Source organism: Zalophus californianus, chromosome 5, assembly GCF_009762305.2.
Source record: "Zalophus californianus isolate mZalCal1 chromosome 5, mZalCal1.pri.v2, whole genome shotgun sequence".
NCBI lineage: Eukaryota > Metazoa > Chordata > Mammalia > Carnivora > Otariidae > Zalophus > Zalophus californianus.
Window position 1 is genome coordinate 126243341 of NC_045599.1, and position 21697 is coordinate 126265037.

The window sequence follows — 21697 nt, forward strand, 5'->3', positions numbered from 1 at the left end:
ATCATAAGCTCCAGATGTTTAAGCCAGCCTTGGGTAAGTTTGCTGTTGAAGTCAGAGGCCATAATTTTCAGTAGCAGTTATTGGAGAAAAGCTGAGAGAGTCTGGAAATGTTTGACCCCCTGGGTACTTTGAAAACACGAAGTACCGAAGCAGCCATCGTATTTGTTAGGGAGATAAAGGAGAAGGTTGGAGAATATTTTAAAGTCAGATACCCTGAAGTTACAGTGGGATGAGAGTTCCTTCAAGTCATCCTTAATAATTCATATTTTGTCCTCACATAATTAATTGGGTCCTAACTCACGTACTTATAAGAAATTCTCCTGTGGTATTTGGATTTTAATACTAAAAGATTTATTATTATCTCCTATTGAATGGAAACCTCAATTTCAAGGATATATGCTTGATTTACAGGTTTGCTAAAAATAATCTACATTTAGTCAGCATGTGTTCATTAGAAGAGACTACACTTATTAGGTTGGTATGGGAAATCGTGTGTTCACTTACATTTTAAATATATTGGTCATGGGAAATTGATTTTGCTCACTAACAACCCAGTTACAGTATCCTCATTGATTTTGTTACATTTCTTTAACCAAAGCATTTTCTTAATAATTTAGGAACATTACTTGAAATGACCTCTTTGTGTAAGATCTATGAAAGTAGAAATTAAATAAATGACTTTGATTGAATGACTATCAAATCCAACACAAAATCTGGATTTTCCCCATAGGTAGTGGCCACATGGGGATTTCTGGGACACCAGTTTGGACTCTTTGTCATCATGGCACTGCAACAATGAAAGCCTTTTTCTTTCTTTTCAAAGAGCAGACACTGAATTCAGGAGATGAAATGCCCTAGCTTATTTATTTATCCACATATAATTTCACATGGCTCAGAAATATTTCCTGGGCACTACAACTACCAGCAAACCAGTAATAGTAATAAGAGTAATAATAATCCATAATGTCTAACATTTATTATCGGGTGCTTTCTACCTGCCAAGCACTGAGCTAAGCACTTTATATGTACTAAGTCATCTAATCCATACAAGAGCCCTATGAGGGTATGGTAACCCTATTTTACAGATGGGGAAACCAAGGCACCATGAGGTCACTTGCCCAAGGTCACACAGTTTTGTAGGTGTGAACCCAATCAGTGTGGCTCCTGGGCCCACTCTCTCAACCACAAAGCCAGGCCGCCTCCCAATAGGAGCAAAAATAAAACATACCAAAATAATTACAAATACTCAGATTTTTCAAATATATATTTTAAAATGTCGCTGCTTCCAAACACAAACCTTGTAAACACAGAGCTATCAGGCAAACAACCTTCACTTCCCACTGTTTATAACAGCAAACAACATTTTAACCTGAAAAACCACATTCTAGCTTTTGCTCTACTTATCTTGAAAGATCTTCAAATAACATCACTGTGGTTAAAGTTCATTTTAAAATGTGATCTATTTACTTGCACATGGATATCTGGAGCAGAAATGGTGACAGGATGGCTTTGACAGAAACTGAATCTTCAGAGATTTTTTTTCCTTTCCTTTATTTTTATCTTTCTTTTTTCTTTTCTTTCTTTCTTTCTTTTCTTTCTTTCTTTCTTTCTTTCTTTCTTTCTTTCTTTCTTTCTTTCTTTCTTTCTTTCTTTCTTTTCTTTTTTCTTTTTTCTTTTCTTTTCTTTTCTTTTCTTTTTTTTCTTTTTTCTGCTTTGTGAAAATGAGAGTAGACCTTCTTACTAGAAAGGGAAGCTCTTTCATTAGAATACCAGGGCTTAGGTTTTTAGGTTACAGTCTCAACTCTCAGAGATTCCCAGTCATACGAATGAGTCCCACTTAGGTAGTCCTCCGTCCTCTCATGGATTTGAAGGGGAGGACCTGGGAGGAGAGGTGCGGGTGAGGAGGGAGGCAGCTGAAGCAGCCGACACTGCCGAAGCACTCTGGCAATGAAGGAATGAATGGACAGACCGACTGGTGACAGACAGGCTAAATCTCTTTCTGCTGGTCCCAGGAGGCTGACTCCCTGGCGGTCAGACACCGCGCGCTGGCTGGATCCAGCCAGAGGGACGCTGCACCCCAGGGAGACTGTGCAGAGATGGTGTTGGTAGTCCGTCTGTGCTCCTGGGGTAGAGTGGGCGGCGGCCCAGAATCCTGCCATGCTGGAGACAGTCCTGCGCAGAGGGATGCACTGTCCAAAGTGTCAGTAGTGAGGTGTATGGCAAGTTGATCAAATTCCTTCCAAAATGAGGGCAATGCATAAATGAAAAAGAGGCCCATGGACTCCAGCTTTCCCTAGGAGTCAGAATACCTTTTCAAGGGGCTGCCTTTCGGAGGCAGTCATCCATTGGCTGTTTTCTTTTCGCGGGAAAATGCTGAAGAGAATCTTCTCTGCAAGTTAATCATATTTAGTCTGGCCAGAGACGTTCCCAAATTGCCTGACTTTGTACGGAGTTTTCCTCCCATTAGGGGAGGAAATAATTGTGGCATCATTTTATGTTCCTACTGGTTCTTGGTAATTAATATAAGATAAATTCTAACATACAGCTCTGGAACTTACCTTATACAGAATGATGCTGGCCCGGAGGAAAGCCAAAGGGGGGGGGGTAGATCCTCACAATTGGCGACTCTCCGCCATCCTCCCTCGCCCTCCTCTCTCCACCCCTTTGTCTAGTTCTGACGTCCTCTGTCCCCACTAACTCTAGGGTCACACTGACCTATGACCTCCTCCTCCTAATTTCGTATTTAATGAAAATATGTGATATAAGAAACCAGAAAGGGACATGTAATGTACCAGTTTGGATGCAAACAGTAAATGTTTGTGGAATGCTAACCATGTTTCCAGCTATTTTGGCCTATTTATATAAAGAGGCACAACTTTTTTTTAGGAGCCCTATTAAAGGTAGGGACATAATGATATGATATGGTGAAGAGACAAAGAAACACTTTGGGATGAAGATGATGTCACATCACACCCCTGCTCAGAAGCCCTCCTGGCCTCCCCTTCCTCCCACGCAGGCCTGTGCTCATGCCTTCGGCACAGGTCTCTCCTTTTTCCTGTGTTGCTGTCCTCTGTCCATTCCAACAGCAAATCCTTGAACACGTCCTCTCTGTCCTTCCACTTTCAACAATCCTGGTCATCTTTGAAGATTCAGCTTCTGGAACAAAAAAAGTGTCCTATGTCTTGAGTTCCTATAATGTTTTGCTTGGGTGGCGTACCTTATATCATTTGCTGGTAATTCTTGCATGTAAAAATTCTCTTGCAAACCGAACTGGAATTTGTTTGAGAACAGAAACTGAGTTTCGTACTCATTTTGTCTCTCCTGGAAACTTACATTACTAGCCTCAGTGATAACTGCTCAGTCGTGAAGAGTAATTGTTAACAGCCATCATTTCTGAAGTATTTGCCAAGTGTCAGGAACCATGCTGCTTGCTTCCTATGCACGGTCTCATTTCATCCTCACCACAATCCTTTGAATAGGAATGGCTGTTATTCCCATTTAACAGATGAGAAAGCTGGGATGAACAGAAAGTTAAAGTCAGGTATCTAGTAAGTAGTATACCTGAGATTCAGTCCCATGACTTTCTGATTCCTGAGCCTGTGTTCTAAAAGGCTCTAATCACACTTCACTACTGGATGAGAGTCTGCTAGCTTGTTAGAATCAACTTCAGTGATTACCAACATACAGAATACAATTTCTATGTAAAGAGATCAGCAATTTAGAACAAACCAATTTAGGTCTGTAGATGTTCAAGTCGGAATAGTCTCATTTCTGGGCATAGAAGTTTATCACTGAGAAGTCAGGAGTAATGCATCTTAGATCACCTTCATTTTATCAAAGTGAAAGTGCTTTTATCTGAAACTGAGCAAACCCTGTGTAGTCTAATAAACACCTAGCAGGAGCCAAATGAGGTTTCATACGGCTGAACTGGTATGTGAGGGGGTTGTACGCTTGCCCCACAGTGAATGGGGGTCTGCCTCTGCCGGCCTTAGCCCTTGCTGTTGGAGACCAGGCACCGCCACAGTGGATGCACATTCAGCATATGTGGTACAGAATGGCTGGGTTACTGTGAGCTCTGGAGTATGGCTCTTCTTTTCTTCCTTCCCTCCTTCTGAGTTGGTCCAGTCTGCTGGGTTTTGTCCTCACTTTCTCCATCTTGCATAGTATTTCCCTGATGGAACTGGCACCCAGTCTTTTGTGTGCCCTGTCGCCATATGCACAACACAGACCATGTAGACCATGATTAGAATGCAATGACTATGTCGGCACTTGGTTGGGATCATGGTCTCCTTAAGTTCTCTTTGGCAAAGGGGGATTCTATTCTCCATACCCTTCAGTCATAGGCCAGTCATTAGGCAGCTGGGATGATCTGGAACACTAATATGGCCACTCACCCAGCTTTAATCTCATTGACTTTAACCTTCTGTCTTAGGTCCAAAGTAGCCCCATGCCTAATGAGGCAGTTCCATAATGCTGACAGTATCATCCATAGTACTGTTAGCTACCTCTACTGTCCCTGACCTTGATACCCTCTGGGTATCACAGGCTGGCCTGTCTGGGCTGATGCTGTTACCAGCTTAGCTTCTGATCATGGTTTCGCCAACTCCAGCTTCTCCCCCATCTCTGGTAATTTTGCATGTAAAAATTCTCTTGCAAATAGCGTGGAGCTGGAGATGCCCCACCATGTCCTGATCCTAAGCTCAACTGAATTAGGACACCTTTGGGTAATACTCACAGGGATTTTATAGTCTGAATAATTTGAAATCAGATCTTGAATAAAAGGATGCTTCAGGAGAACAGCAACTTCAACTGGTTCCAGATTCTTAGCACCTAGGTCTTGAAATACTTTTATGAAGTTCTTTAAAGAAGAAAAAAATGAAGTTCATTAACTTTACAGTCCTGCAGGTGTTAAAAACTTATTTTACTTAATAAAGGAATCTGCCATAATTTCTATAGCATGATACATTTGAAAGCACTTCCATGAAACTATGTTAAAACTTGAGGGTGACTTTTTTTATGTACAAGTTGCCCCTTTTATGAAAGAATCTAACCAACCTCTGAGTAAGCGTTCTCTATCTGTACGTGGCTGGCAAATCTGTTAGCATCCTGTACTTCTTTTCCTCCTTGGAACACTTTGAGTAGTTTTTCCATGGAAATCTTTTCAGTGTTCGCATTCTCAGGGATTTCTTCCTTTCCCTCCCCGTCTTCTCTTAGTTCCCTTTCCTCACTCACAAGGTTTCCCTCGAGTTCAGGATATGCCTCAACTGGACTCATGTCAGTCAAGGAGGAGATCTGCATGATTAAATGAAGAGAATATGAAGTCGGGCTGAAGTCTTTCCAGTAATGGAGACATTTAGGACACGCCAATGTTGCCACATACTTTTCATGCAAGGAAATGATGGTGCCTCCCACAACCTAGCCAAACAAAGTATAGAAGAGAATGTGCTAGCTGCACTGGAGATCACATCAAGAATCTAGACCAGTTCTGCCTGGAGATTACAGATGCCTTGTGTGGGGCGTGTCTTACTCACCATACATGCTTCGGTTTACTGCATGCCAGGCGCCTCGGATTCCTCCATAAATGGATACTGGAGTGAATTAGTGTAACTGGTGTCAGGCTTCTGTACATGAAAGTCAATTTTTCAAGGATTTGCTTTGGAAAGTGACTATAGTTGAGAGGTTATGGCAAGTTAATTACTTAAGCTTGATAGATTCTAAGAGCTTCCGAAACGTTTGTTTTTGTACTGGAGGTTAAATCCAACTAAACGTTGGAAGGCAAGATAGGAAACAAATTGAATGTAGGAAGTCAGGTGGGATTGCTGTGGCTGCTCCTTGAAACGTGTCCGAGAGTCATGAGGTCAGGCCCTGGCCCTGTGAGTATGGGAACGAGTACTTTGTTTCTGGCGTAGTTTTGTATTTATCAAAAGCCTGAAAAATAGTCCTGCCTGTTGCTGTAATTACAGATCTAGGGACTGACTGTAAAGAAATATCAGTGTGCACAAAGACTTTTGTGTATCGGATGTTTGTTCAGTGTTACTTACAACAAACACAGAAAATCTGCAATTCCAAAAATGGGGAGTGATGACATAGATTATAGTGTATTTCTGTGATGGAATACTATACTACCACGGAAAGTGCGGTTTAGAAGAACACCTAGCGACACAAGAGAATACTCACAGAATAAATGCAAAAAGAAAACAAAAGAAAATAATAAATACACTAGGATCCTCATTTTCTTATATATCTATGCTTTTAGTGAAAAGAAAGACAAAGGAAAGAGTTAACAATGGTTACCTCTGGGTAGTGGAACAGGAGATTTCTTTTTCACTTAGTTTTGTACTTTCCAAATACTCTACATATTTGTATTTCTTGTATTTACTGTAATAAATGTGTCTATGTGTGTGTGTGTGTTTCATGATGAGATAATTGCTATTTGATGATGTGCCATAGAAAAATAGGCATTTTTAGAATGTTGATGGGTCGGGTGTCAGAAAACACCTGAATATTGATTCTCCTTTATCCCAAGAAAGGAAAAATGTTAAATTTAGGCTTCAAATAAAAGGATGGATCCAATGTCTATAAATATTCACTACAGTAGAAGTATTAAGTGCAAGTTAATTAATCATGCAAATTCTTTCCAAATAGAGTCCCAGGTATAAAAAGGATTATGATACAGCAGCAAATTAAGCCTTTGATAGTTGTCAGTCCCTTTAGGAGATTTGTAGGGGCTGTGAGCAGTGTAATGAAGACAGGTTGCATTTGCTTTAGCCCTGTGTGGGCTGGGTTTCTATATCCTTTGGTAAAATGGGAATTTAATCTAATCTAAGAGAGAGAAAGAGAATGCTTTATCTCAGGTGAAGAATTTGGAATTAAGTATAAATGTCTCTATCTATTCTCTATCTATCATCTATCATCTATCATCTATCTATTATCTCTCTATCTACCTATCTATTTAGCATCTATCTATCTATTCAACGTCTTCTCTATTTTAAATGATTGAAATGTTACATTGCAGAAATGTAAAACTGGCCTTTTCATGTCCACTAGGAAGCTTGAGGATCATCACACTGGCTACCTATCAATAGTTTTCCAGGGCAATAAAACATTTAGTATAATGAAATGAACACAGTCAAGATGAAAACATCTTGCTGAGTGCTGTAGGATGAATGGATTTCTATTGAGACTGCAGTATAAATGCTGCGTGGACATGATAAAGACAGAACCTGTGGGTGAGCAAATGACTAGTCAGATTAGATGAGCAGGTGATACCTAATTTAAATAGGGAAAGAGCCTTGTCTCTCTCCACTATTTCCATAATTAGAGAGGGACTAACTTTTCAGAGGCCCAATATAATCATCCTGGGACAAATGAATTGTTACCAAAAGGCAACAATTTAAACATCTGAAATTCTAATGAAGAATCCTTATTAATGTCAGAGGATGCTTTTGCTATTTTTGCTCTCCATACGGTTGAGAGAGAATAGACTTAGTGGTTCAGTGAGAGGGCAGGGAGAGAGGGGAAGCTGGGATGGGAACCAAAGGAGCCAGATCAGCATCCTGGTGAGATCGTGGAGGGTGCAAGAGTAGAGGCTCTCTCCAACAGACATCTCTGAAAGAGCACAATTTTGAATGTGGGTGTATGAACAAACCAGCGATGCCAGTTCGAAGAAAAGCCAGTGCTTCTGAATAGCAATTACTAGTGGCATCAAAACTCTGTGTGAGTCACATTAGCATCTGAGCAGCAGGACAGGCTGTGGTGCTAGCAAACACGAAGTCACACTCAGTTACCTCTCAGAGGCTCGAGATCTCCCAACAAACGTGTTCCCAGAATGGTGCCTGGCCATGCATTTCTTTCTTTTTTTTTTTTTTAAAGATTATTTATTTATTTATTTGAGAGAGAGAATGAGAGAGAGAGAGAGAGAGCACATGAGAGGAGGGAGGGTCAGAGGGAGGAGCAGACTCCCCGCCGAGCAGGGAGCCCGATGAGGGACTCGATCCCGGGACTCCAGGATCATGACCTGAGCTGAAGGCAGTCGCTTAACCAACTGAGCCACCCAGGCGCCCTGGCCATGCATTTCTATCATTCAATCAGTTCAGTCCCACATCTCAGAGGTGGAACAAAAGGTCAGACCTTGGGACCGATATGGGCAAAGCGTCAAAAGAGTAAGATGGAATGAAAATTTATGTGTTTCAAACCCCAGCATCTCAAAATGCTCTGCTTTAACATCTGTTAAATGCTTTAACAAGATCTTCAAAATGTGGGAGTTTCAAGCTTACAATTTACTGAATTCCTACGCCATAACCCCATACCACGCAGGCCAGGATGAACCATTTTCCCAAATGTCAACTTATTTAGAGCTTCACTAGGACTAGTGCATAATCATGAATGCTTCGCTCTTGAGCTTCTTTTAAATTACTCAAGGAGCCATGGATTTGAACAGAAGGTCTGTGCCACATTGAATATAACAGCATGAGTCACAGAGTGGAGTAAGGAAGAATAAACTATTGGGGAGATTTCCAGTTGTTCATGCGGAAAGCAAAAGCAGAGATCTGATTTAATGTCTTGGGAGTGAATGTGGATCCGTTGGAGGTGTTATTTCTGAGCAGGCTCATTCTGGCTTCCTGGGAAGAGCTTGCCCAGGAAACTAGAACACAGCTGGAAAGGGCACAGTAACAGAGTAGCATAATTTTGAGGCAGGATAGTAAGAACAAGGGGTGAGCAAGAATGAAGGAGGGGGGTGGATCTTGTATTTCAAAAGCTCAAGCTCCTAGGGTTCGCCCCGAGCCGGGAACAGGCTTCTGTGTGTGGTGCGTCAAAGGCAGGCTCTTTGCCCCACTGCCCCTCAGGATGGTTCCGTCTGTGTGGTGCAGTGGTTATGGGGAGGTTCCTGTGCAGTGTCCTTGGACTTTAGAAGAGCTCTGGAGAGAAGCACTCCAGGGGCTTGCTTTCCCCGTGGGGCCCTAGCTTCTGTGAATGAGTGGTTTAGGGACAGAGGGGATGCAGCCTTCCTGTGTTAGCTAGCCTGGCTGCTACTCACCCAGGCAGCTGTCTGTTGCTATAGCAACAATTCTAGCACATGCTTCCTTTTTCCTGGACTTCCCAGCTCATTGCAGCCTCCTGGATCTACTATTGCCTCTCCCGGGAATGTCTGCTCCCTTCCTCTCTACCTTGGAAACTGGGTTCCATTCCTCTCCTCTCTCTTCCTCCCTTCTTTTCTGCCATGTTTACAAACACTGATTGAACACTTGCTATGTGGCAGCTAACATGTTGTCCCCAACTCAAGGTAGAAATAACTTAGCAGTAGTATTCAACAGACAAACTGCTGCCTGAATTACTAGCTCTTCTTACTTCCCTCCTTCGTCCCCCTACAGTCTGCTCTCAACACTGCAGCCAGAGAGATCTCCGTACATTTTAAATCAGATGGCCGTGTTCTAATAACTTCTCATCTCATCTCTTGGCAGAGTCAAAGCCAAGGTCCCTACAGTGGCCCTCAGGGCCCTCTCCCCGTCACTTTTTGTTCTTACTACTCTCCTCCAGCTCACTCCTTTCCAACTACAATGACTGGTCTTTGGAATTAGGGCTTTGGCATCCACTGATGTCTTTACTTAGAATTGCAATTACCTTGCTGCTCTTCCCAGCATTGCAACCTGCCCCAACTCCTGTATTTTTCCTTAGATTCTTTTTTTCCTGTAGCATTTATTAGCATATGATGTAGTCTTTATGTTACTTATTTTATTCCCAGGTCAAGGGTGGTTTCCAGTACACAGAAAAGCTGGATAAATATGTGTTGAATAAATGCATGTATGCATGCAGTGGTACTCAGCCCTGTCAGGGAGAATCTGAATATAAGGGGGCCCAGTTGAGGGTGCTCAGTGTTGCTCTTGAGTATCAGGGGAGGTTTCAGGAATCATCTGGTAGTTGAAAAAGGCCTTGGCTAATGGGAAGGCCTTGGATCCTTCAGGATGAGATGAAGGGTATTTCAGGTGGAAGCAATAGCAAAAACAGAGATAGGGAAGTGGGAAAGAAGAAGAAAAGAAGAAGAAAACTGTTTTTTGATCAGTAAGACCCTGTGTTAATCTGTCCTTTATACTGTGTTCCTTCCACATTTGGGACATTGTTCTTCCATTCTTTTCTGCACAGATGGGGACAATTACACACAGTCCCTTCAGGGGAGAAAATTTGGCTCTTCTGTATACCTTGTGGATCACAGGGCTATGCAGAGAGCCGGATTTACAAAGCTAATTAATTAATTAACTGACTCACTCAATGAAATTTTTGCTGACCTCTGTGCCAATAATTCGGGTTCAGGGTTGTGGCCGGTTCAGAATAAGACAGGTGGCCCCTCCCCGCCCCCAGGGTGCCTAAAGTCTAGAAAAGAAGCTGACCTGAAGAAGTAGTTACTGTGAGGAGTACCGTGAAAGAAGCACAGAATGTTCTGGAAACATATGGCAGGAGGTGCCTGACATCATCTGAGGTCAGGGAAACTCTCCTGGAGGATAGATATTTGACCGAGACCTTCTGGCAGGCCATGATCCATGCTGGAGTTAGCTCAGGGAGGCCCAACCTATATGGGGAGACAGGAACATCCCTGGGGAAGTGGCAAATACAGGCCCAACAGAGGCGGTTGGAATCTAACTCCTTATTTACTTGAGAAAGCTGAAACTGACTTTCCACTGTCTAAGAAGACAGAATTGAGTGAAACAAGTATTTCTTGCTGTACTTTCTGCCACTTTATTAAGTGTTGAAGTAGCATCTACAGCACATCGGGTCAAAAAGCCTGAGTGGTCAGCTTACTGGGCACCTGTCTGGCCTCACTCTGGCCCTGATGGGAGGGGAAGGACATCTCTTGTCCGTTTGCTCAGGGCCAAAATTCAGGGTTACATCTAAGAGGGTCTATTTCTTCACATATGTGAAAGCTGTCACAGAAACTTCCGCCACTTTTTTTTTAAGGGAACCCAGCATACTCTGTTTTGACAGACATGTATGAAAGGCAAACAAGTGTGGCTATGACATCTGCAGAGTTTGGACTGGGCAGTACCTCTCTCTCCTCTGTGTTCATAAAAGAAGGACATTATGAGGTCCTCCATTATGAGGACCATAGCTCTGTCCCCAAAATGTCAGGGGAATACTACAAGTCATGCAAATGGGCACCTAATAAATGTATTAGTTAGCCTCCTGTTCTGAGGCTTTTCCATCCCAAAAAAGCTAGGGAATGCCAATCCTTTAGAAATCTAAAAGGGAATGTGAGGTTTTTTTATTAGCTATTAAGCTTCTTTGTCCTTGGAAGCAGGAGATACAAGGTACCTGTGGATTTCAGGTGGCTGGGCTTTGGCCTGAAACACTATCAAGTGTCACATATATGTGGGATGTCTGAGGCCTGAACTTGTTTCACACAGAATTTCCATATAGGATGACAGATAGATTGGATTGATGCCCTCTTCTTTTTCATTTATAAGGATCAGCACTTCATGTAAAATAAAGGCTGTCCTTTACAGAACAAACTTGGATTCCACCAAGAAACTTTGAGCCAATTTTGATTTTTACTACAAAGGTTTTTTTTTTTTTTTTTTTTTTGGATAGTGGGTCTCTAGTTCTTAATCCAATTGAGTAAAGCTTTACTGAAGACCTACTATGTGTAAAGTGCTGTGTTAGGTACCCAGAAAAATACAGAGATGAAACAGAGTCTCTGTTGTTAGAAGTTTAGGATCTTCTGGCATTCCCCCTCCGGACCCCCAAGCTAGTCCATTTCTGGAACACAATTACCTTTTCTGCAATAACAGGAAGAGTTTCGATTGGCTGGAAGACATGAGTCCCGATGGCTACACTGAGGGCCCTATAGACACCTTCCACGGCATTTGGATGACAAGCAAAATAAAGCAGCATCTGTGTGTAGTCAAGTTGAGGTGGATCCTTCTCATGGTCAGCAAATAGCCTAAAGAAAAACTGTCACGCAAAAAGAATTTCAATCCAAGATAAAAGGCTTAAAATGGGTAGGCAGTAGATGGGCAGACAATGAAGGATCCTTCCAGGAGCTTTGAAATAAGGTCACTTTCTGAGGATTGAATCAGTAAACATAATAGGTAATGAATAGTACTAACCGGAGAATATGCTAAGTTAAAAAACAGAAGAGTAAGGCTCAAAATCCTAATGTTAAAGAAAATTATATGCTAATCAATGGTATCAACATATTTAGGAAAGAATATGTCAATAAAGGTGGTGGGCACTACATTTTCAGCAGGAAAAGGGAGCCACAGAGCAAGGACCTCTCTGTCTATCCTTACCGCCACTCTGACAAACTGGGCTCTGGCTCCTAAATGTAAAGCTTCCAGTAGATCTCCCTGCAGTGAGTGGAAAGAGGGGGAAGTGATACCTAAAGCCACTTGGGGTCTAGCCCTTAAAATCTTTCAACTTGCCAACACCGCTCTGAACTCCACACTTAATCTATTGAGAGTAAAGTGACTTTTTCCACTGTGGATCCACACTGGCGGAAAGAGTGCGCTAACCACTGGATATCGGGGCTTTGGGTGAAGATGGGAATGGTGGGGTGGTGGGGATGGGACTTCAGGTACCTAGGTTTGGACACGGAGAGTTCAAAATATCTACTAGAATATTCAAGTGGAGATGTCAAATGGGCAGTTGCATGTAGGAGGTTTGCAAGGGAGGTTTGAGGTGGAAATAGGCATTTGGGATCTGTTAACAAACACCTAGTATTTCAAACCTGGCTTCGACAAATATTACCAGCCCAAAGTAATAGAAGGATTTCACATGAATAGAAGCTGTGGAGAGATTAAGACAACATCTGTGAATATGATTATGGCAAAATTAAATCGCCTTTTCTTGGGAAATCTTTAAGGATTTTAAAATACTGGAATAGCTGCTCTTGGCACTGAGTGTTTGGGAAGCTGGGAAGCCAGGACATGACCTGTGGAACCTTGTCAGTCATCATGAAGTACACCATCACTGTCAGGGGACAGCACTGTGATTGCAACACAGACCCGTCTCAGGGTTCCTTTCTTGGAGGCAACAGGGCCTTCCATCCAGTGCCTGGGACTCTGGGGTCATTCAAGCCCATGGATAGTGCTAATAGCCTGTCTCCAGGAGTCCCTGCCAGTGTGGCTCAGAGGTGGGCCCTGGGTCACAGAGAGCACAAGGCAGAGGAATTGGGTGGGACCTGAGACTGTAGTTCAAGCCCTCTTCTTAAGAGGGTACAGAGTCCTACAGTGAGTCATGACAGAACTGGTGACAGAGCCCAGGGCTCCTGACCCTCAGAATTCCCTCCCCATGGGCCATTCCCCAACCTCCTCCCCCATTTGGTCTTTCCTATTCTAATTACAGCCAAAGGGGTAAATTTGTTTTGTTGTTTTATCTTTCTTCTTTGTACAACTTTCTTTAGCATGTTAACCATTAACCATCCTTCAGCCAACTATAGTTAGCATGGCTAGCTTCTGTTTAGCTAACACTTACATAGGGCTCACTATGTGCCAATCACTCCCTCTGCACAACAACCCTGCCGGAGAGGGAGTAAAATAAACCAAGGCACAGAGAGGTTAGGTAACTTCATCAAGACTTTGAAGCTTGCAAGCATTGGAATCTGTTTTTTGAATCCCAGTTTAAGAGCACTGAGACTTATGTAATCCTGAACATCCAGTCTATGAGGCACTGAGGGGTGGAAAACACCACCCTTTTCTGTCCTCTGGACAGACACCCGTGGGTGCACACTCATGCGCACCTGTGTATACACACACACACACACACACACACACACACACACACACACGTCAGCCATTCTTTGTCCCACTTCTTTCTCAGGCTTCATGGTCCTGCCTCTGCTGCCAACTTTGTTCTGTTCCTCCAAGGCATTTTCCAGCAGTCTGGGCACCAATAGGTGGGAGCCACTCCCTCCCTTGGCACCCAAAGGCCCTTTCCTGCTTCACTGCTTAGCAGTCGTCAGAGAACCTGTTTGCTGCTGTTCACAAATCATATGGAGAATGGCCTTCCAAAGGCTTTACAGGGTTGGTTTCGGTCCTCCAGTTTTACACTGAAAACTTCCAGCACAACCAAGACAAAAAACTGCCCCCACACCTGCCAGTCTCAGATCTTGGACTCTGTTGACTCCTTGACCCTTTTCTCCTATATGCTCTCCTGCTAGCATGGGAGAGGTGCTCTGGTACTGTGCATCCAATTGAAGGGAACTGCTCACTTTAAGGCTATAACTGGAGTCATGTTCAATTTTGTACTGCAGTTTTAAACTAATGGCTGGCTGGAAAATTGGACCATCAATACACCTAGTTTGCTGAGTTGTCTAAATCCACCACTCAACTTCTCTCATATCCTACTGAATTTGGTTGTGTTACGTATATTTTTATATTTTAAACATTTACACTGAAGCCAGAGTACTTTACATTTATTAAGGTCCTGCTTTCTATTGTGGGCTCAGGGATAGAGGCTAATAATACCATTATTGGCAATAATAGTATTGATAATAATAATAATCTGATGGGTCATGGGCAAACTTATGCAACCCTTGGTATGTTGTTCAAGTTAATCAAAATCAAAGAGAAACGGACAGAAACATATATAGTAGTCCCCATTATCTGCGGTTTTGCTTTCTGTGGTTTCAGTTACCCACGGTCCACTGTGGTCCACCTCAGTCCGGAAACAGATGATCCTCCTTCTGATGAATCATCAGAGGGTCCCTAGTAGCCTAACACTACGTCACAATTCCTATGTCATTCACTTCTCTTCATCTCCTCACAAGCATTTTATCATCTCACGTCATCCCAGGAAGACGGTGAGTATAGCACAATAACAAATTTTGAGAGACCATAGTCACAAAACTTTCACTACAGAACATTGTTACAATTGTTAGCTATTACTGCTAGTCTCTTACTGTGCCTAATTTATAAGTTTGACTCATAAAAACAATATATATAGGGTTTGGTACTACCCACAATTTCAGGCATACATTTGGGGTCTTGAGATGTATCCCAAGTGGGGGGGAATACTATGTTGGTAAAATGACAGTTCTTACCCTAAGCTTTTAGAATTGGAAAGACCCTCAGAGACAAATGTGCCAAGCAGCAGCTTACTTTGACAGATGAGGAAAGTGAGACCTGAAGGGTTATGAAAGTTGTTCAAGATCACACTGAGAGTTAACAGTGGGACTCTATCTAAGATTTTGGTCCCTGTCTCCTCCCCCAGAACTTTTCTGTGCTGCCACCTTATGAACATTAAAGTCTACATTCTGCGGATACAGCAAAGGAACTGGAGGCCAGGGGATGAAATCCAAAACAAATTACACAAGTGGAAGAAAAGACAAAGAAACTTACCAGTGTCATAGTAGTAAAATTTTTTAAGGATCTCGGTAATTACCTCTATAAGATGCTCTTGCCTATTGAATGGGAAGGGTTCAAGAGGATTGTCTGGAATTTTTATATCTTCATCTTTTGTAAACCACAGACCAGCCTATACAAAAAATAAAAATGAAAATTTTTCAATTATCATTCCTCTCAAAGCCACAGGGATTGAATCCATCTTGTTCAACTGTCTAGAGCAGTGGTCTCCAAAATAGGGTTCAAAAACCAGGGGGATGCAGGAGAAAATCCTAGAACTTCCATTTACACATATTTTGATGTCATTCTTATATAATCTTTATTTTTAAAAATTTGATAATATAAATAATGTATTACTGCAGTAGTACACATGTATAATTTATAAATGAAAATCCACATATTGGAGATGCTAGATATATTTTATCTGTTAGACATATGATGAAGTTTGGAGGTCACTGCCCTAGATTTTGCCTGCATGGCAACCTTCTGGAGGGGTCTTCACTCATAACACTAGCTCACATTCCACATGTCCTCTTCGTGTGCCTATCTATTCTCAGAGCCTAGTGTGTTGCTGGATCACGTTGTTGGAAGAATCTTCATTGAGTGAGTGAGTGACTGACTCAAGAGCTCAATGGCCTACTTTGTAATGACATACCTCTTTCTCAGCCCATATGTGATACCGATTATCAAATCCTCTGATTCCTATTTGGCAATGTCTCTCCCTTCTCTTCCTTCCTTCCATCCCTACTCCTGCTACCTTGGGGTAGAGCCTCTTTACTTCTGTTATAGGCCATCCTAGTAAGTTCCGAGTCATTTTTGTTTCCAGTCTCCTTCTTATTTTTTTTCAGCCTGTACCATGCAACGCTATCAATTTCCTCAAAACTTTAATCTGTCATATTCTCTGCTTGGAACCATTTCTTACTCTTGCTCTTCTGTTCACATCATCTCTCCTACCAGGTTCGAATTCCTGTCCATCCTTGTAAACCTGCACATCTCTTTAGGCTCTGTTCTGATCACACATCCTTAGAGATGCCCTCCTTGATCTTGCCTCTAAACTCCAATTTGACTTGTTTATACCACACAATGGACATTTAGTCCACTCCTTTAGGTGTTGCCATTCATGTCTGCTATTGAACATCAGGTATAAATTCCTTGGGTTTAAAGAATATGTCATTCCAACCCTAATTTTTGTACATGGTAAGCACTTCATATACATATGCATTTTGTTCCCAAGTCTAGCTCTCTTACCATCTTCCAGAGTGACAACCTACTCTCATCACTCTATTGCCAAGAGCCACTAGCTTGTCTAACCTGACTCTGGCCTATGCTGCATGCTTTCTTTCCTTCCAAGGATCACCTGTGCTTTGAGGGAAGGCTGGAATGGCATTGGGTAACTTGTAAGGGGATGAAGCCCCCAAAGGTTTCTTTTCATTTGGGACAAAGGAGACGCTGGCCACATGGAACCCTGTGAGAGAAGACTCAGAAGAAGCTTAAGTTCCAGCATGGGCTTGGGCTGTGAATATGCTTTTGCATTGACCAGGAGGAGACCCTTGCCCAATAGCTAATCTGTGGAGGGTAAGTATCACTCAGTGGGAGAATAGACCGATGAGGAACATAGGTAAGGGATATGATGGAGCACCAAAGTTCAGAATTACTTAAACAACAAGAAGAATGAACAACATATCTGAAAATTGATTTTCCAGACATTAGACGATAGGCAACACAGGATAGCAATTCTTGAACTAAGGGAAGCAACCAAGGAGTCCTATTAGTGTTTTAGGCTGGAGGGAGTTCCCAGGCTTCAGTGCCAGGAGAGGCATCCAAATAGAGCCTGGTGGTCTTTCTGAGTTGAGAAGACAGATTTTGTTGTTGAGGCAGGCCAAGATGGCTAGAATTTTCAGGGCAGAATACTAGCAAGGCACTGAGTGGGAGAGCAAGCTCTAAGGATTCACAGAGGGATCTCTATAAGTCTTGACTTGCCAATCTGTGGATGTGTGTTTTTGGAAGATACCAGAAGCTGGAGAAAGAACCATTGGAAGGAGTAAGCTGAACAATTACTGAGCCTCACATGGAGCTGGGAGGAAGAGTCTATATTACCACCAAGCAGAGTGGAAGGATCTCAAACACAGGCCCCAGAAATAATTGCTTTAGCAGTGGGACCATATTAGCCCTCACCTAATGGCCACTCTGGACCCACCCTTATAAATCTTATTGTAACCTTGAAATGATAGAAGTGATTCCAAGTAACACCACTGCAAGCCCAACAATATTTAAAGGTGTATAAAATTGGGCACCCAATAATATAAGATACACAACATCTGGCATCCAATATGAAGTTACTAGGTATGCAAAAAAAAAGCCATAACATATGACCCATAGTCAGAATAAACACCAATCAATAACAAACACAAAAATGACACAGATGATAGAATGAACAAAAAGGATGTTCCTTTAGCTATTCTAAATATATTTCATTTGTTAAAGGAGATAGAGAAAAAACAAGCACCTAATGAAGAGAGAGATGAAAGATATAAAAAAGAACCAACTTGAACTACTAGAGACAAAAAATTTACTATCTGAAATGAAAAATACACTGCATGGTAGTAATAACAGATTCAGCTCTGCAGAGGAAATGATCAGTGAACTTGAAGACACAGGAATACAAATGAATACAAAGTAAAGCACAGAGGAAAAAAGACTGGAAAAAAAATGAACGAAGCATCAGTGACCCGTGGGACAATAAGCACATGATTGGATTTTGAGATGGGGTGGGTGTGCAGAAAAAATATTTAGGAAAAAAAAATCCTGAAAAATTTCCAATCTGACAACAACTACAAAACCCATGGAGATACGAGAGCTCAGTGAACCAAGCAGAAGAAACATGAAGAAAACGACACCAAGGAACACAATAATCAAATTGCTGGAAACTGGGAACAAAGGGGAAATGGTAAAAGAAGCTAGAAGGGAAAAAAGAAATAGAGATTGGATCCCAATTCCTCCTACCATTTTTCAACCAGCTCTCAATTCCATGTTTATTTGTTTTGATGCACAGGAATTTTCCCTGATCCTTAAAACCAAGGATTCATTCATATTAGTTTACTAAAAATATAAGATATTGCATAATTGAGAACATTGTGTGTTTCTCATAAAAGAAGGGCACATGAGAAAGGAAAAAAATAACCTGACTGGAAAACAAGTTCTAATTTTTAAAAAGTCATCCGTGAAAATTTTAGCAATATGAAATGTTAAATGTGAGCCTGGATAGTAGGGTTTAAATTGATAAAGGAAGATTCTGTCAACCATATCATGAGTCACTGGATTATTAGGTGACTTCTCCTTAAAAGATGGAAATGTCTCTTGTGCTCTCTTGCTAAAACATGGCCTGACACAGGAAAGACATGAGGGTTCGAGGCTGAAGACCAAGAAAGAATTCTTGAGACCTCTTTGGTGCAAAAAGGTGGTTTTATTAAAGCTTGGGGACAGGACCCATGGGCAGAAAGAGCTGTTCTGGGGTCATAAGGAGTGACCCATCATATACTTTCAAGTTGGGAGGGGGTTAGGGATAGTGTAAGCCTCCCAGGTGTTTTGGAAACAAGGTTTTCAGGATCCTGAGGGGGCTAGCTATTGTTAGGAAAGGTCATTTACTACTGTTTAGTAAAAACTCAGTCATGAGACCCTTCAGATGTATATGGGTGTGTCATATACTTGGGGGATGATTGCTGTTTTTATTTTTAGACAAAATCATTTTCACAAGTTTTAAGTCGAGGTCAGTGATAGTATCTATAAATTGCTCTACTTGGGAAGCAAATTTATCAAAGCCCAATCAGCCAAAGCACCTGTCTTGACCAGCCTTGAAGGAACCTCTTCATATTCAAGTATTATTTCCTCTGGCTCAACAGCACAAGCATGGGAACGCCGGGGGCTGTCTATACACATGCCATCCATTAATTAAGGACAAAAAGAGAAGCAGGGAGGGATGTGCTCTTTCAATATTGAAATATACACAAGATAGAGGCACCTAAAGAGTATTACCCTATTTCAAAATTAGAACCTTATAATCACTTTCATCTGTGTCTACCAGCAATGTGAAAAGATGAGCAATAAGATGATTTCAATTAGTAGACACAAAATAAGTAATTCAGGCCCTCTTAGTTATGGGGTTTCATTCTCCTTCTTTACTCAAATTTCTAAAAAATGAATTGACTTTTATCTTCACTTCCTAGAGACCTATTCACATAATCAATCCTCTGCAATCTGGATTCTGTACTCTACCGAAATTGCTCTGGAAAAGGTCATGTGTTATATGGCCTACCTGCCCAGGCCAATGGCCAGGTATCATGTTGTTGAGTTATTCATCACTTTCCACACTTCCTTTGGGTATCTCATCCATTCATAAACTTAATCACTGCCTACATGATAGTGACTGGCAATCTGTTCTGCATCTGCTGCATCAGATTGGACGCTTTGGTCTGCATTTCTCACAGACATTTCAAACTTAATTTGTCACAAACTATCTCATCATTCACTATGCTCATGACCAAATGGAGAAAAAGCCCTTCCCCTTTCCCTGTGTTCATTTCCCTGGGTAGTACTGTTGTTATGACTCCCAGAGTATTTGGTATTGGGCATTAGACGTATTAAAAGCTATGCAAGTGATTCTAGTTTATAGCCAAGGTTAAGGACCACTGTGTAGGAGCTAGGAGAAGGACAATGAAGTTGATGTGACTTCTTTCAGAGCTCTTGGTTCTCCTAGCAGCTCTTTCTCCAGACCCTTTCCCTGGGGAAGCTAGACTTCCACCTGGGACTTGGACAGTGTCTGCACTGCCTCTGGGTGCCCAGACATGGACACCTGAGGGGCTGAATGCTGGCCCAAGACCAGTGAGTAATACATTTCTTAGGTCAAAAGTACTCCAGTAGTGTTAGTGCCACCAGGCCCTGGTAGCAACCTGCATATACTGCTCAAAAGTGATGGTGCCCAGCTGCTCTTCATCCACGGCCTTGAACCTCTGCAGGGTCTCGAGGAGCTCTTCCTCCATGGGTATGATCCAAGGCATCGAGATTACTAATAGGAATTTCCGCCAGTCCACAAACTCCAAGTTTACTATTAATAAAGATGTTAACTCCTGCAACTAGAAGAAAACAGGAAATGCCATTGGAATGTTTGTATGACTCTACCTTGAAACTCTCTCAGTTCATGTTTCTTTATGAGACACACAGATGAAGGAAGGACGAGTTTATATTGGTGAAGAGAGTCAGTTCTCAGGTTTGTTCCCTCTGGTTCTACCAACCAATCCACACTAGACAGAACTTAGACATTGTTTCACTTTTTTCTCCCTTCACATTTGGGGTTTTGCTTACTGTTACACGACAAATTTACACATGTGACTCTGGTGACTCTACCTTTTCAACAGAGGGAGGATAAAGGTTCTAGAAATGGCTGTGCAAGGGCTCTACAGCCTGTAGGGATATACTATAACCATTTGGTTTTCTGGTACATTCTTAAGGAACAGATTACATTGAAAAGCAAGAACTGCCAGAATCATCTACTGTTACTAGTCAGGATCACTCCCTCCAGAAGTAACAGATACAAACTCACAAGCTGCGCCTCCTGGGCTCTATAATGCTTCATTGACTGTCAGCATCATCATTCATTCTTTCAGTGATGGACACACACAAATATCTTACATTCAAGCTCATTTGTTCTTAATTCAAGTTTTATTGATTGCCCCCTGAATGTCAGACATGGCAAGTACTGATGATTTAAAACTATTGACTTAATCAAATAAGAATTCTCAGAGTTTTGACACCCAAACAAAATGGAAGCTTACTTCAGGTTGAGTGAGGTGCATCCAACTACTAGGTAAGTTGTTTGTTCCGAGGTTTAACGTTACCAGATCCAGCAGGATGTCAGTAAATGCTTTATGTCCTATTATGCCTACGGTAAAATGAAAAATATTTTTCCAATTATGTTATGTGACAGGGACTTTGTTTCTTTTGCTAAAACAGAACAAAAATGGATATTTGTATAATCACTTTATTCATATTATTTAAAACCATAACCTTTAGAAAACAGAAGACATTTGAAAACATAAGAATAATAATCAAGTTTCCTGAGGCACTCTCATTATTGTGTCTCAGCTAAGTCAAAATGTCTTTTTTGGCTGGGTAATAAATCATTTCAGATTGGGCAAAATACTGAGAATTTATACTTTAATTTGGAATCTTCCTTTGACTTTTTGCTCAGAGTAGAATTAGTAGAGTTAAAAAAAAAACAACTGTAAGTTTTCCTATATGCAGTAGAGCACAAGAGTAAAATATTTTGGTGAGTATAGGATAAAGGTGTTTCAAATGCACACAAATCACCA

General features: G+C 41.7%; 1 protein-coding gene across 9 annotated transcripts in view; it reads right to left on the bottom strand.

The window, feature by feature from the left end:
- The window catches only part of SPEF2 (sperm flagellar 2), a 169404-nt gene that overhangs the window by 1658 nt on the left and 146049 nt on the right, over nt 1-21697 (bottom strand). For 5 of the 9 annotated variants that reach the window (XR_003522086.2, XR_003522084.2, XR_003522088.2 and 2 more), the window contains 8 exons: nt 21161-21267; nt 20279-20461; nt 15373-15465; nt 11764-11943; nt 5056-5292; nt 4736-4858; nt 3334-3514; nt 279-3156 (listed from right to left, as the gene is read on the bottom strand). The exons of 1 other annotated variant lie outside the window; for it this stretch is intronic. Coding sequence is in view for 3 of the 8 variants with exons in the window: in XM_027605657.1 (XP_027461458.1) it covers nt 3413-3514; nt 4736-4858; nt 5056-5292; nt 11764-11943; nt 15373-15465; nt 20279-20461; nt 21161-21267 (1025 nt within the window). In the remaining 5 variants the exon portion in view is untranslated. Of the gene's footprint in view, nt 1-278; nt 3157-3319; nt 3515-4735; nt 4859-5055; nt 5293-11763; nt 11944-15372; nt 15466-20278; nt 20462-21160; nt 21268-21697 lie in introns of those variants that run through there. 3 more of the 9 variants (XM_027605659.2, XM_027605657.1, XM_027605658.1) reach the window with 3 other exon arrangements.